Source organism: Anomaloglossus baeobatrachus, chromosome 6 (genome assembly GCF_048569485.1).
Source record: "Anomaloglossus baeobatrachus isolate aAnoBae1 chromosome 6, aAnoBae1.hap1, whole genome shotgun sequence".
Lineage (NCBI taxonomy): Eukaryota > Metazoa > Chordata > Amphibia > Anura > Aromobatidae > Anomaloglossus > Anomaloglossus baeobatrachus.
Window position 1 is genome coordinate 429538155 of NC_134358.1, and position 17268 is coordinate 429555422.

A 17268-nucleotide genomic window follows, 5' to 3' on the forward strand; every position below is an offset into this window, starting at 1 on the left:
TAGTCTCTGCCTGAAGCTCACAGTGGGCAGTCATGTTCTATGCCCACATGCTGTCACTTCAGATATAGCAGATCTGGAATAGTCATGGGATCTTGTTTGGATTATGTCAGACCTGGATGTTTTTGGGGTTAATAAGGGTGGGGGTTGTTGTATTTTATTTCAAATAAAGGATTGTTTCGGTGTTTGTGTTTATTTCTTTTCTATTACAGATTAGTAATGGGGTATCTCAGACTCCTCCCATTACTAATCTTGGGCTTAGTGGCAGCTGTGATCTGTTATTAACCCCTTATTACCATGATTGCCGCCGCACCAGGGCAAATGGGATGAGCCATGTAAATTCGTATCTAATGGATGCGACAATCCGGGCAGCTGCTGGATGCTATTTTTAGGCAGGGGCCCAATAAGCATGGATCTCCCCAGCCTATGAACACAATCCCCCAGATGTATACTTTATCATGGGTGGATATCAAAATTGGGGGGACCGCACGCCATTTTTTTTTTTTTTTTTACAATTATTTAATAAAAAAAAAAAAAAAAAGCCGCATTCGATCCCTCTTATTTTGATACACAGCCAATATTTTACAATACTTAATTTTTAGGTTCAAACTGTGCAATTCATTTGTCTGTGGCCACCAATAGTATAAGCGCATAAAGGGCAAACTATTTATTCAAAACTGCAGGAAGCCACAATAATTTAAAGGGGTTGTGATGCAGCACAAGGAAAAAAAAAAAAAAGCTTCCACAAACTTTTTGGTCCCTTAATGCTTCAGCTTTAGTCTAGCGTTACCTTCTACAGAGAAAAGTGTAAGAAAACATAACAGGTCGCAGACATGGCAGTCTCACATCCTACGTCAAAATCAACAGGTGTAAATGCCAGGATCAGGAGGGGAGTACTGAAAGTGTGCACATTTCAACAATTGAGCGTAATAAGAAGTGCAATTATACAGTGCCTTGTTAAAGTATTCGGCCCCCTTGAATTTTTCAACCTTTTCCCACATTTCAGGCTTCAAACATAAAAGATACAAATTTTAATGTTATGGTGAAGAATCAACAACAAGTGGTACATAATTGTGAAGTTAAACAAAATGTATTGCTTATTTTAAATCTTTGTAAAAAAAATAAACTGAAAATTGGGGTGTGCAATATTATTTGGCACCTTTAGGTTAATACTTTGTAGCGCCACCTTTTGCTGCAATTACAGCTGCAGTCGCTTGGGTTATGTGTCTATCAGTTTTGCTTATCTAGAGACTGAAACTCTTTCCCATTCTTCCTTTGCAAATAGCTCGAGCTGAGTGAGGTTGGATGGAGAGCGTTTGGAAAGAGCTGAAAACTGCTGTTCACAGAGATTCTCGATTGGATTCAGGTCTGGACTTTGACTTGGTCATTCTGACACCTGGATACGTTTATTTGTGAACCATTCCATTGTAGATTTTGCTTGATGTTTGGGATCATTGTCTTGTTTGAAGACGAATCTCCGTCCCAGTCTCCGGTCTTTTGCAGACTCCAACAGGTTTTCTTCAAGAATGGTCCTGTATTTGGCTTCATCCATCTTCCCATCAATTTTAACCATCTTCCCTGTCCCTGCTGAAGGAAGGCAGGCCAAAACCCTGATGCTGCCACCACCATGTTTGACAGTGGGGATGGTGTGTTCAGGGTGATGAGCTGTGTTGCTTTTACACCAAACGTATCATTTGGCATTGTGCCCAAAAAGTTCAATTTTGGTGTCATCTGACCAGAGCACCTTCTTCCACATGTTTGGTGTGTCTCCCAGGTGGCTTGTGGCAAACTTTAAATGACACTTTTTATGGATATCTTTGAGAAATGGCTTTTTTCTTGCCACTCTTTCATAAAGGCCAGATTTGTGCAGTGTTCGACCGATTGTTGTACTATGGACAGACTCTCCCACCTAAGCTGTAGATCTCTGCAGTTCATCTAGCGTGATCATGGTCCTCTTGGCTGCATCTCTGATCAGTCTTCTTCTTGTTGCACATGAAATTTTTGAGGGACGGCCGAGTCTTTGTAGATCTGCAGTGGTATGATACCCCTTCCATTTCAATATGATCGCTTGCACAGTGCTTCTTGGGATGTTTACAGTTTTGGAAATCTTTTTGCAACCAAATCCGGCTTTAAACTTCTCCACAACAGTATCACGGACCTGCCTGTTGTGTACCTTGGTATTCATGATGCTATCTATGCTTTAAACAGAACACAGACTATCACAGAGCAGGTGCATTTACAGTATACAGAGACTTTATTACACACAGGTAGATTATATTTATCATCATCGGTCATTTAGGACAACATTGGATCATTCAGAGATCCTCAATGAACTTCTGGAGTGAGTTTGCTGCACTGAATGAAAATTGGGACGTGCAATATTATTCGGCCTCTTTACTGTTTTTTCACAAAAATTTAAAATAAGCAATAAATATCGTTCAACTTCATAATTGTGTCCCATTTGTTGTTGATTCTTCACCATAACATTACATTTTTTTAACTTTATGTTTGAAGCCTGAAATGTGGGAAAAAGTTGAAAAATTCAAAAAAAGGGACCGAATACTTTTCACAAGGCACTGTATAACATTTCACATACAGTAGAACATATTCTTATGATTCGGGACATCCCTTTAATTCTAGACAAAGATGTATGTACAGTAATGTCCATGGTTATATTACCTTCATATCCAAACACTTTTAGCGCTCTAACAATCTCTACACCTTGGGTGTCCATGGGAACAAGGATCATGCTGTGATTCTTATGTCTGAAAAATATTATTATATAAGGTTCACGAAATGTAATTATAGTTCATTCTGAATCACATATTACATACTTGTTCGACTACTTAAAGAGAATCTGTCAGCAGGGGTTTGGTAGTTCATCTGAGAGCAGCATGATGTAAGCAAAGAGATCCTGAATCCAATGATGTATCACTTAGATTACTGGGTGCAGCCGTTCTGACACAATCAGAATTTTTAGATTTAGTCATTTAGCAGAGCTGAGAGAGCTGCCATCGACTACATCAGACTCTCTATAGAGATTGTACATTTACAGTGAGGTGTCAATCAGTGGAGGGGGCGTGGGTGCCTGCGTGGTATTGTAGTTGAAGCAATGAAAAGTCCTGCTGGTTAACAAACATAGGAAATACAACAGATAAGACTTATAGAATTCAGGGATGCCTACTTTCTCTATTTTAACCCTTGAATCATGCTGTCTTCAGCTTACAAAAGCAAAAAACTGCTGACAGATTCCCTTTAACCTCTTAGTGACAAAGCCAATTTTGACCTTCATGACCAAGCCAAATTTTACAATTATTATTGTAGTGCAATTTATTCCATGGCACTTTACATGTGAAAAGGGGTATGCATAATAGGGACAAGTACAATAATTAAACAATACAAGGCACAGACAGGTACAGGAAGACAGAGGACCCTGCCCGCAAGGGCTCACAGTCTACAAGGGATGGGTGAGGATACAGTAGGTGAGGGTAGAGATGGTCGTGCGGCGCTATATCAGACTGAGGGTTACAGCAGGTTGTAGGCTTGACAGAAAAGGTGGGTCTTTTGTTCCTTTTGAAGGTTTTCAAGGTAGGCGAGAGTCTCATATGTTGTGGCAGAGTTCCAGAGTATGGGGGATGCATGGGAGAAGTCTTATATGAGATTGTGTGAAGAGGAGATGCAAGGGGATTAGAGAAGGAGATCTTGTGAGGATCACAGGTTACGTGTCGGTAAGTATCGAGAGATTAGGTCACAGATGTAAGGAGGAGACAGGCTGTGGATGGCTTTGAATGTCATGGTTAGGATTCTGAACTGGAATCGTGGGGCAATGGGAAGCCAGTGAAGGGATTGACAGAGAGGGGAAGTAGAAGAGGAACAGGTGGATTATTTGGGCAGCATAGTTTCGAATGGATTGAAGAGGTGCAAGACTGTTTGAAGGGAGGCCACAGAGTAAGAGGATGCAGTAGTCCAGGCGGGAGATAAGGGAATACACTAGTGTTTTTGCAGCTTCATGGGAAAGGAGTGTACAAATCCGGAAAATATTCTCACCAATGTCACTTTATGAAGTTATAATTCTGGAACACTTCATAGGATCCCAAGATTGCTTTTTTGGGGACATATTGTACTATATGATGGTGATGGTGGTAAATTTAGCATGATAGTTTTTGTGTTTATTTGTGAAAAAAATTGAAAATTTGGAGAAAATTTGTAAGTTTTCAAACTCTGAATTTTTAGGACCTTAAACCAGAGTTCGGTCACATAAAATAGTTAATAAATAACATTTCCCACATGTCTACTTAACATCACCACTATTTTTGAAATTTTTTTTTTTCCTTAGGAAATTACAATTGTTAAACATTTATCAGTAATTTCTCATTTTTACAAACAAATTTACAAAAAACAATGTTGTTTAGGGACCACCTCACATTTAAAGTGATTTTAAAAGGGGTATATGTGACAAAAATAATAATAAAATAACCAAAAGCGACACCATCCGTAGGGTATGTGCCTACGATCAGGGTTTGCAGTGTTTTGGATGCAGCAAGTTTTTGCTGCGTCCAAAAAGCTGTGTTGTACAGTACAAGCACAGTGGATGGGATTTCTAGAAATCCTATGCCCACTGTGCGTGTACAGCCCTCAGCGAAAACTGTCCTGCGGTGCGGTTTTCTGAGCTGCAAACATGTCAATTCTTTGCTGCGGAGCTGCAAGCATCCTCCGTAATCAGAACACAAGCCAAAGACCGCAGCGCCCCAATCAGGGTTCGGATGAGACTTGCAAACCTGCAGGTCAGGACTCGCCATGTCCAGGACGCAGCGGGTCCTGATCGTGGGCACATACCCTAAAAATTCTACACCTCAGACCACTCAAAACTACATTCAAAAAGTTTATTAACTCTTCAGGTGCTTCACAGGAATCAATACAAAGTGGAATGAAAGAAAGAAATTTACCGTACATTTTACCTAAAAATGTTGCTTTAACCTCAATTTATTCACTTTTACAAAGGATAGCATGACAAATTGGACCCTAAAATTTGTTACCCACTTTCTTCTGAGGGCGCAGATACCCCACATGTGGTCAGAAATCTCTGTTTGGACAAACGGCAGGGCTCAGAAGAGAAGGAGCACCGACTGAATTTTGGAACACAAATTTGGCTGAAATATATTGCAGACACCATGTTACATTTGTAAGGCCCCTAAAAGGTACCTATACAGCAGAAACACCCTACAAGTGACCCCATTTTGGAAACTAGCCCTCTCAAGGATTTTATCCAGGGGTATAGTGAGCATTTTGAACCCACAGGTACGTCACAGAATTTGCTAACATAAGGTCGTCATATTGAAAATGTTCTTTTTTTTTTCACAAAAATGTTGTTGTAGCTGCAAAATATCTTACTTTTAGGATTCACTCACATCTGCGTATCAAATCTGCGAGTCCAATGCAAGATAAACTCACATTGTAATGTTAACCAGTATGGCAGAGCACATCTGTATTTCCTGTTGAAAATTCGGAGTGTGCTTCGAACATCGTCAATACAATTCAATGGGTGCGAGAAAAAACACGTTGGCCACAGACGGCACACACAATGCGTTTTTAACATCATCTTTTACATACTCTAAAAAGCTAGGATAGCTAGATAGATCGCTAGAGGTCAAACACCTAATGTTCCATACTCCTAAGCTTGCACCCTTTAGTGCCTTTCATGTGGCACTAAAGGGTGTTTAGCCTTGTATTTAGCCCCAAAATAAATAAAAAAAAAATGTGGGGTCCCCCCCTCTTTTTTCTAGCCAGCTAAGGTAAAGCAGATAGCTGCAGCCTACAGCTTTAGCTTGGCGGGGAATCCAAAATAGAGGTCATCCCACACTATTTTTTTTTAATTATTTATTTATATTATTTATATAGGCTGCAGCATCTCTGGCATTTCACTCTAGCTTTTCCCGCTGCCAAGGTGCAGTGGCAAATGGGGTAATATGTGGGGTTAATGCCAGGTGTGTAATGTCAGCTGGCATCAAACTCAGGGGTTAGTAATGTTGAGGTGTCTAGAAGATACCTGACATTACTAATCCAGTCAGTAATAAAAATAATTATTTATTTGAAAAATCACTCCTCAACACCTTCCCTGCTTCACCAATTTATTGAAAAAAATCCCAATAAAAAAAATAAAATCCCCTTTCCACTATAATCCTTATCAGGTCCGCCATAATCCATGTGGCAGTCCCACGACCACTTACAACGCTGAGAACGCATTCCCCATAAGCTGGAAGAGGATGCACTCTGTGGCGTGTGACTGCAGTAATGTCAGTGAGGTTACTGAAGGTCACCACACTCGCTGGGTCACACAAGGGCAGTGTTGCATGCGGTAGCCTAACTAACGTCACCGCAGAGTGCGCAGACTCCTCGCACAGTGACAGGTAAGAACCGGCCACTCTGTACATGCACCCGCCATTTCACAGCCATTGAAGAAAAAGGGCAGCAGGGGACTCTGTTCCAATGGAGGCACTGGGAGGGGCTGGGGGAGGACTTTTCTCTCCCATCTGATAGTTTGACCATGACAAATGGAAGACAGATGAAGTTGAAGAGAAGTGTATTGGTGCCTGCCGTTTTACAAGAGGAGGGGGGTTGGGGAGGACTTTGGCAGCATCGAGAGACGGGAGGGGGGGCGTACTGGGCAAGCACGCTTGTCTCCCATCTGATATGTTTGATTGGTGTATAACGGCGATCACGTAACCAACGACTGGAAAAAAACAGCCCGAACCGTGATCTCCAGGGTCTCAGCTACCCCCAGTGGCTGAAACCCAGAAGATTTTCCGATGATGGAGGGCGCTAGATCATGGTTTCTGATCGCCGTTTTAAAACAGCAGTAAGGAATAAGTACCCTTAACTGCCGCAGTTTTAAAATGTAATGCGGTCGTTGAGCAGTTAAAGGGAATACACTTATACATTTATAAATAGAGAAAGGTGTAGAAAATGGGTTTCTGTGTGCCGCGCCAATGATCACAAGTCTGGAGATCAGATTATTGTGGCTTTATTGTAGCATAGGTCTACGCGTTTCAGGAGCTCTGCCCCCTTCCTCAGGACCATAGAAAAGACAACATCAATTGAGATTTGATGTGGTCTTTTCTATGGTCCTGAGGAAGGGGGAAGAGCTCCTGAAACGCGTAGACCTATGCTACAATAAAGCCACATTAATCTGATCTCCAGACTTGTGATCATTGGCGCGGCACACAGAAACCCGTTTTCTACACCTCTCTCTGTTATCAGCCACTTGGGTTGCCGCTGCCGTGGTCCATTTCTACATGCGAATATAGTAGTTGTGACTTTCACAACTACAGTTGGTGAGTACTATTGCTCCCCCCTCCCTTGCCCTGTACCTATATTGCGCTGTATCTTCCACAGCTTTTTTCTTATAAATACATTTATAAATGGGACTTTAACTACTTTCGTATATACAGTGCCTACAAGTAGTATTCAACCCCCTGCAGATTTAGCAGGTTTGATAAGATGCAAATAAGTTAGAGCCTGCAAACTTCAAACAAGAGCAGGATTTATTAACAGATGCATAAATCTTACAAACCAACAAGTTATGTTGCTCAGTTAAATTTTAATAAATTTTCAACATAAAAGTGTGGGTCAATTATTATTCAACCCCTAGGTTTAATATTTTGTGGAATAACCCTTGTTTGCAATTACAGCTAATAATCGTCTTTTATAAGACCTGATCAGGCCAGCACAGGTCTCTGGAGTTATCTTGGCCCACTCCTCCATGCAGATCTTCTCCAAGTTATCTAGGTTCTTTGGGTGTCTCATGTGGACTTTAATCTTGAGCTCCTTCCACAAGTTTTCAATTGGGTTAAGGTCAGGAGACTGACTAGGCCACTGCAACACCTTGATTTTTTCCCTCTTGAACCAGGCCTTGGTTTTCTTGGCTGTGTGCTTTGGGTCGTTGTCTTGTTGGAAGATGAAATGACGACCCATCTTAAGATCCTTGATAGAAGAGCGGAGGTTCTTGGCCAAAATCTCCAGATAGGCCGTGCTATCCATCTTCCCATGGATGCGGACCAGATGGCTAGGCCTCTTGGCTGAGAAACAGCCCCACAGCATGATGCTGCCACCACCATGCTTGACTGTAGGGATGGTATTCTTGGGGTTGTATGCAGTGCCATCCAGTCTCCAAACGTCACGTGTGTGGTTGGCACCAAAGATCTCGATCTTGGTCTCATCAGACCAGAGAACATTGAACCAGTCTGTCTCAGAGTCCTCAAAGTGATCATGAGCAAACTGTAGACGAGCCTTGACATGACGCTTTGAAAGTAAAAGGTACCTTACGGGCTCGTCTGGAACGGAGACCATTGCGGTGGAGTACGTTACTTATGGTATTGACTGAAACCAATGTCCCCACTGCCATGAGATCTTCCCGGAGCTCCTTCCTTGTTGTCCTTGGGTTAGCCTTGACTCTTCGGACAAGCCTGGCCTCAGCACGGGTGGAAACTTTCAAAGGCTGTCCAGGCCGTGGAAGGCTAACAGTAGTTCCATAAGCCTTCCACTTCCGGATGATGCTCCCAACAGTGGAGACAGGTAGGCCCAACTCCTTGGAAAGGGTTTTGTACCCCTTGCCAGCCTTGTGACCCTCCACGATCTTGTCTCTGATGGCCTTGGAATGCTCCTTTGTCTTTCCCATGTTGACCAAGTATGAGTGCTGTTCACAAGTTTGGGGAGGGTCTTAATTAGTCAGAAAAGGCTGGAAAAAGAGATAATTAATCCAAACATGTGAAGCTCATTGTTCTTTGTGCCTGAAATACTTCTTAATACTTTAGGGGAACCAAACAGAATTGTTGTGGTTTGAGGGGTTGAATAATAAATGACCCTCTGAATAAACTTTTCACAATTTAAAAAAAAAAAAAATAAAAAAAGAAATAACATTCTTTTTTGCTGCAGTGCATCTCACACTTCCAGGCTGATCTACAGTCCAAATGTCACAATGCCAAGTTAATTCCGAATGTTTAAACCTGCTAAATCTGCAGGGGGTTGAATACTACTTGTAGGCACTGTATATAATATATATATATATATATATATATATACACACATATATATATTATATATATATATATATAAAAGTGTGTGTATGTATATATATATATATATATATATATATATATATATATACACATACACATACACACACATATATATATATATATATATATATATATATATATATATATAAACATATATATATATACATATATATATGCACATATATATATGCACATATATATATATATATATATACATATACACATATATATATATACACGTATATATATATATATATATATATATATATATATACACACACACACACACACACACACACACTTGCAGCCTCAGCATGGTCAAAGGCTCAGTGCACCCTTCTGCCCCTCAATTACAATCCTCCACACATCCCCTAATGTCGATTGACAGCTCTCGCTTTGTGATGCTGACAGAACTGAATCGCCATCCATACTCACACTGACACTGCAGAATCTGAGAGCACACTGGCCCTGATTCATGAAAGCTTTAACACCAAAGAACAAACATAAATCAATCAATTTGAAAAATCACATGAATTGTGCAAAAATTGAGATTTTTAGTGTTTTCACACTAATTTTGCCAAAATGGGTGAAGCTGGAGTGGGACAGGGGCAGGAAACCATAGCTTATCTAATTCTTCCTGCGGTGCTCCTTATGTCAGAAATCTTGTTGAAGTCCACAGTGGGAGTAAGATTTGTGGCAAGGCGCATGCCACTTGTCAGACGCTCCGAATCATTAAAAGTCTGAATCCACTACAAATTGCTAGTATTGATTAATCGGGAGCATAGTGTCAGTGTGGGTGCACTCTCTTTACTTTCTCATGTCTGAAGGGGCTGCTTGCTGCACACATGGTCCCAGAATATTGTGTGACAAATAGTGAAGAGTGAAATGAGAGCGGGCCTGCACTGACACTGCAGGAGTTGAGTGTACACACCCAGCATCAGAGTAGGTGCGCTCTCATCCCCCTATTCTGTGTGATCATTGTGTGCAGCCACTGCAGACAGGAGAGGAGGGTGAGAGCACACCCGCACTAACACTGCTCTCAGCTCCAGCAGAATTAATGCTTGTAGGGCTGAGGTATCTAGTCAGGCAACCCTCTAAAACCAGCATGTCAATCAACATACGGAAAGGTGAGGAAAAAGTACGGACTAAGATTGCAGAAAAGTGATCCTTTAGCAGGTCCCCCCGCTGTCATGGTAGGCCACCGGCTTGTTATATTGTGTCAAACTGACCATTAAAAATGCCACGGTCAGTGATTAACAGTAACATCTAAATGGTTAACAACAGCGATCGGGGCTCACTTTTGGCTGTGCTGTTGGAGACAGATCCTGGTTGTATCACACAGCAGTGGTGGACAAACCGCTTGCTGGTTGGTTAATAACGAGGGCAATCTGACCTGTTGTCAAAGCTCGAGGCACCAGGGGGCCCCTGGCCAGACTGCCCTTATCAAATGCGGCGTGGCGGGCTGCGAACCCGCAGCTCCTCACAGTATAGGCAGCGGAACGCAGGATTCTGTCCTCTGCTCTTTGCCTGGCACTTTCTCTGTGACACAGGTGCGCACACCTTGTTGACATCACCACGACACACATGCACACCTGGGTGATTTGCAAGTACCCGGCAGGAGAGAAGATGCGGTGCTGCGGGGGATTGTAAGGAAAGGTGAGCGGTGACTTTTTTCTAACAGACTGAGAAGGGGACAATATGGAGGGGGAAATATTAAGATCAGAAGAGGGGCTACAGGGCCTTATCATGAGTGGGGAGGGGGAGGTGGGGTGGAGGACATTACATGTGAATTTTAAGGCAACTTGACAAGTGCCCCCAGCAGTATTCATATCTGTATATCAAAATTCCCTGCCTAACCAGCCTTATGTAATGCTTTTCAGTAAAATGAATGTTAAAAAAAAACCCCAAAAAAACCAAAAACAAAACAAAACAGCATTTATAAAAAAACTGCTATCACACCCCTGTAAGCATAACAACATGATTTCCACGAGCCGTTGTCACTGGCAGCCCAAGGAAATTTTGTGCAAGCAAGCGGCTGTGTTCACTCACATTGAGCCTCATCTGAAGTTGAATGTTCATGTCCTGGCTTCAGAGAGGCGCACTGAGCATGGTCAGAGGTGCAGAAGTTGTTCTTTTGATCATGTGCAGTGCGCCTCTCTGAAGCCAGGATGTGTACACCCAACTTCAGATGAGGGTCAATGTGCGTGAACACAGCCACGCGCTTGCGCAAAATTTCCAGGGACTGTGGTGATGCTGGCTCACGGAAATGAAGTTATCACACCCACAGGTGTGTGATCACATGGAAAGAGGGCCGACTAGTCTGGGGAAACACCCTAGCGACTAGTCAAGGCGCTAATTAGCATATAAACGGCACACCTTATAAATCCTTACTTTTTTTTAACATTGATTTTGGTGAATAACATTGCACACGGCTAGTTAGACAGGGCATTTGACATACGGTGATATGGTCTAATAGCCTCCTCCGCACCCCACAATTCAACAATTCATTACATAGCCCTAATAGCATCCTCCCGAACACCACAATTCATGATATGGTCCTGATAACATCTTACCCACCCTAAAATTCATTGCATGGCCCTCATAGCATTTCCCCACCTCACAATTCATTATATAGCTCTCATAGCATTCTCCTCACTCCACAATTCATTACATGGCCCTTAGCGGGCTTTGCACGTTGCGACATCGCAAGCCGATGCTGCGATGTCACACGCGAAAGTCCCCGCCCCCGTCGCAGCAGCGGTATCCTTGTGATAGCTGCCGTAGCGAACATTATCGCTACGGCAGCTTCACATGGGCTCACCTGTCCTGCGACCGTCGCTCTGGCCAGCGACCTGCTTCCTTATTAAGGGGGCGGGTCGTGCGGCGTCACTGCGACGTCACACGGCAGGCGGTCAATAGGAGCGGAGGGGCGGAGATGAGCGGGATGTAAACATCCCGCCCACCTCCTTCCTTCCGCATATCCTACGGAAGCCGCAGTGACGCCGGTAGGAGATGTTCCTCGCTCCTGCGGCTTCACACACAGCGATGTGTGTTGCCGCAGGAGCGAGGAACAACATCGGACCGTCGCGTCAGCATAATCATTGATTACGCCGACGCTGCACCGATGATACGATTACGACGCTTTTGCGCTCGTTAATCATATCATCGAGCCTTTACACACTACGATGTTGCATGCGATGCAGGAAGTACGTCATTTTCAATTTGACCCCACCGACATCGCACCTGCGATGTCGTAGTGTGCAAAGCCCGCCTTAGTGTCCTCCCCACCCCACAATTCATTATATGGCCCTGGTTGTGTCTTGTCCCCTCCACTCCACAATTCATTATGAAGCTATCAGGGATTTATGATAAATTGTGGTAGAAGGACACATGTCAGGGACTAAAGGGTGCTTTACACGCTGTGACATCGCTAACGATATATCGTCGGGGTTACGGTGTTTGTGACGCACATCCGGCGTAGTTAGCGATATCGCAGCGTGTGACAGCTAGGAGCGACGATCAACGATCGCAAAAACGTCAAAAATCGTTGATACGTCGCTCCTTTTCATAATATCGTTGGTGGTGCATGCCGCTGGTTGTTCGTCGTTCCTGCGGCACCAAACATCGCTATGTGTGACACCGCAGGAATGACGAACATCTCCTTACCTGCGTCCACCGGCAATGAGGAAAGAAGGAGGTGGGCGGAATGTTCGTCCCGCTTATCTCCGCCCCTCCGCTTCTATTGGACGGCTGCTGTGTGACGTCGCTGTGACGCCGCACGAACTGCCCCCTTAGAAAGGAGGTGGTTCGCCGGTCACAGCGACATCGCAGGGAAGGTGAGTCCGTGTGACGGGGCCTAGCGATGTTGTGCACCACGGGCAGAGATTTGCCCATGTCGCATAACCGACGGGGGCGGGTACGCTCACTAGCGATCTCGCTAGCGAGCTAGCAGCGTGTTAAGTGCCCTTTAGGCTATGTACAAAATCACAATGTGTGCACATAGCCTTAATATAAATTGGGGTGGAGGATCACAGAGACTGATTCATTTATATTTTTTGGGAGGCAGAGCTTCTAGTTAATAGGGGGACCGTTCCGGATAATTTATCACTGTATATTGTGAATGCTGTGTGGCTAATTGTATAATGTATAGTTGTGTACATATTTATATTCAGGGGCACAGTCTGGGGGATTTTTTTTTTAAATCAGGAAGCAAATGTATGTATACAATATATGTGAAGAAAATAAGTGATCCAGCTCCCACATGGCTTTGACTAAAACTCCAATTTTAATGAAAATTCTTTTTAAAACCATCGAAATGCAAAATAGAATGTGATACAGCAGGTTAAACTTAAAAAAAAGTAAAAGTGGGGGATACAAAAAGAATTTGAACTCAGGAGTAATGGAGTGGAAAAAAGAGCTAGGAGACAGCGAGATATTTTATCCACTGCTCTATGTGGATATGTCAAAAGTAATCAGTGTACTGAACAGGAGTAAGACAAATTTAATGGCGTAGAAAGAGCAGGGTAGATATAAAAAAACAACTTGTATTTAAAAGTTTTGAAAGGGATGTGAAAAATATATCCACATAGGGCATGAAGGAGAGATACCTAAAGTGATTTTTTTATTCTAGTATATAAAAAAACATGTAAAAGCAAAAGAGGATGGGATTTTCTAGTTTAAGAAACCCTTAAGTACAAACACGAAAGTTAAAAGGGTGAGTGTAACGTGTGTAGATATTTTGAGACCCTATAGCGCTCTCTCACTCCACAGTTGCTGTATGAAGGAGGCTTAGCACCTGACAATACACCATGCAATACACCCCATAGTGACCTGTGACAAAATATATAAAATCACAGATCTTTAAAAGGTTAAATCAGGTTTTTGTGTTAAAAAGAGGATCTGTCACGTGCTTAAGAAAAAAAAAAATATTACTTTGCAAAATTCCTTCAGCTCACCCAATTCCGCAGCCCTGTCGCCCTATTGCAGAGATGCGCATTTGTTGCTTTTGGAGCGCAATATATTAAATTTTTACTTACAGACCAACTGGACATTTCTTCAGAGCCTTCTCAGGGGGCATACGCCTTCACCGCTTGCACCCAGACACTGCTAACCACAGCTCGGCAGCTGATCCAGCAGTTTCAGAATCTGGCGGGCTTTGAATTGAGGGTCTTGAAATAAGGGGTGAAAATGCCCGTCCCCAGAGAAAAAAAAACAAACAAACTATACAATGCAATACACTTATGTTTCAGTAAATAATTTTTATACTGAGATGTTGTCCCTCTCAGATATACCTGGAGGATGAGCCATTTTCTGTTTTACCCATTACGATCGCTATTTTGCAATTGGAGTTTCCAGCACCTGTAGAAGAGGGAAAAAAATACATTCTAAAGACAGACAAAAAATTGGCAAATCATAAAAACCATTTTCAAGATGAATTTTTATAAAGTTTTCATTAATGATCATGGCAACAAAACAGTTCTACAATCCAACATCATCAAAAGAAGATAGGCCGCCTGTTCTATCCATATGGATTTCAATTCTAGAAATAAGAGGCCAATAATAATGGCACACAATGTGCTGTGCATGTACACGTCTTATTACTTCTAACTTTGCTTCCTAGAAAGAATATTTACTTGTTTATCGCGACATTTGATATTTTATTAATTGTTTTTAGGCCCTGTGCTCACTAGAAAAAGGATTTTTCTCAAAAAAATTCTTGAAAGATTAGCGCACCTGCGTTAAAAAAACGCACCAATAACGCATGCGTTTTTGATGCGTTTTTTCCGCAGGATTGGTCCCTGCGTTATTTTACCATTTATCTATGGCAAAAAATGCGGGTACCTGCAGAAAAGAAGTCACATGCACATTTTTTTTCTCAAGAAATTCTGCAGAAAGAATGTTCTTGAGAAAAAAAAAAGCAATGTGTGCACAGCTATTTTGTTTTTTTCCATAGGTTTTGCTGGGGAATGTCTGCAGAAAGGTTACAACCATTTTCTCAAGAAATTTCTGAAGCAAAAACGCGGGTAAAAATACAGTGTGTGCACAGGGCCTTAGAACAAATTGATATAAATAAAACAAATATTGTGTAAGAGGATGGAATATGGTTTACTGAAAGTGGAGAAATCACACAATTCTCTATGGCAGCCCTTGGCTATGCCAACTCAGTTCTGATAATTAGTATGTGCGTACAAGTCAAAAGGCTTCATAACAAGTACCGTAACTACAGCAAGAGAAAATTTATTGAAAAGGAGGAAAACTACTAGCCCAACAGTTTCCAAGTAAAACACCACACTATTGGCCAATGTGAATTCACCACAGTTCATTGCTTTTGTATTGCCTAAGAAAATAATAGGACACACACACATAAAAAATTTAAAACAGTTGATTTACAGTTCATAGATCATCAAGGGTGTCAGGCTCTTCTTCCATTTGTTCTGGGCCTGTCCTAGAGTTCATCATAAATGTATACAAGTTCTCAACATCCTTAAAACACAAAAGTGGTATTGGTCCCCAATGATCCCAAGTACTGTCCAATTCTATTACTGCCTAATTGTTACTTCTCGCATAACGACATGATGCCTTCATTCATGCATGTTAATACTGGCTCAAAAGTGGCTGACTACGTGTCCTGACATATTTTCCATTTTTTGTGGTTTTGTTTTTTTAATTCTTTATTTTTTGTAGACCAGGCACAACCCTCCTCAATCAATCGTTTTTAAGCAGTTTGCTCATAGTCAACTTTTTGATATTCACAGAGTTGACACTTGATCCACATAACACAGAACAGTCTGGAACTGCCAAGCTTAAGAAATCCAACAGCCCAAACCCCCCAATTTGGCTAGGACTACAGGCACACCACCCAGAGTGTCCTATCATAGCTAAACTGGATGGGAGTAGTAGATGCCTCACTGGGTAGTTTTGTATTTCTTCATTTATGCACTCATTGCTAGTGATGGAAGGACCCGGACTGGGCCCGAAGTTCTCAGGGAACGCTGGGTAATTATACGGATCTGGCCAAAAAAGAAAAAGGTAAGACAAAAGAAGGCAAATAAGAGTAAAGGCCGCTTTACACGCTGCAATATCGTTACCGATATCGCTAGCGTGCGTGCCTGTCCCCGTCGGTTGTGCGTCACGAGCAAATCGCTGCCCGTGGCGCACAACATCGCTTACACCCATCACACTACTTACCTGCCTAGCGAATTCGCTGTGACCGGCGAACCACCTCCTTTCTAAGGGGGTGGTTCGTTCGGTGTCATAGCGACGTCGCTAAATGGCCGCCCAGTAGAAGCGGAGATGAGCGTGACGAACATCCCGCCCACCTCCTTCCTTCCTCATTGCGTGCGGCCGCAGGTATGATGTGGTTCTTCGGTCCTGCGGTGTCACGCATAGCGATGTGTGCTGCCGCAGGAACGATGAACAACCTGCGTATTGCAACAGGAACGATATTTGGGAATAGAGCAGCGGGTCAACGAGCAATGACATGGTGAGTATTATAGCTAGTTAACGGTCGCGCCTGCGTGTCACACCCAACGACGTCGCTAACGAGGCCAGATTTGCACCATGAATTCCGTGACCCCAACGATATATCTCTTTAGCGATGTCGTTGCGTGTAAAGTGTCCTTTAAGTAGGCATGTTATAATTACCAGTCTCCCGCGTGGTGGTAACACTACTTCCGGGGCCTCTCATTAACCTCATGCATATGCACTGCTTTCCCCACCCACTGGCAGTCCCAGCTTCTGTGATTGGCTGCAGTCAGACCGCACCCTCACCCTGTGTGACAGTGTGTCTGACTGCCTGCACTCACAGACGCTGTGCGTGCCGGTATTGGTATAAAAATAAATAAATTGTTGTAGGGTCCCCCCATATTATGATACCCAGCACAGATAAAGCATACGGCTACAGACAGCATCCCCCAGTTATGTCCTTATCTTGGCTGTGTATCAAAATAAGAGGGACCCCATGCCGAATGGTTTTTGTTTAATTAATTGTGGTCCCCCACAATTTTGATACCCAGTCATGATAAAGCCCAAAAGCTGGAGGCTGGTATTCTCAGGCTGGGGAGACACATGGTTATTGCCCCCCCCAGCCTAAAAATATCAGCCTGTAGCCACCCAGAATTGTTGCATCCATTAGATGCGACAATCCTGGAACTTTACCCGGCTCATCCAAATTGCCCTGTTGTGGTGGCAATCGGGG

The 17268-nt window shown here is 42.9% G+C and overlaps 1 protein-coding gene across 1 annotated transcript in view; it reads right to left on the minus strand.

The window, feature by feature from the left end:
- The window catches only part of ACAD11 (acyl-CoA dehydrogenase family member 11), a 173227-nt gene that overhangs the window by 34054 nt on the left and 121905 nt on the right, over nucleotides 1–17268 (minus strand). Inside the window, exons 14-15 of the mRNA XM_075315191.1 lie at nucleotides 14363–14429; nucleotides 2677–2762 (exon numbers count right to left, since the gene is read on the minus strand). Coding sequence (XP_075171306.1) covers nucleotides 2677–2762; nucleotides 14363–14429 — 153 coding nt within the window. The remainder of the gene's footprint in view (nucleotides 1–2676; nucleotides 2763–14362; nucleotides 14430–17268) is intronic.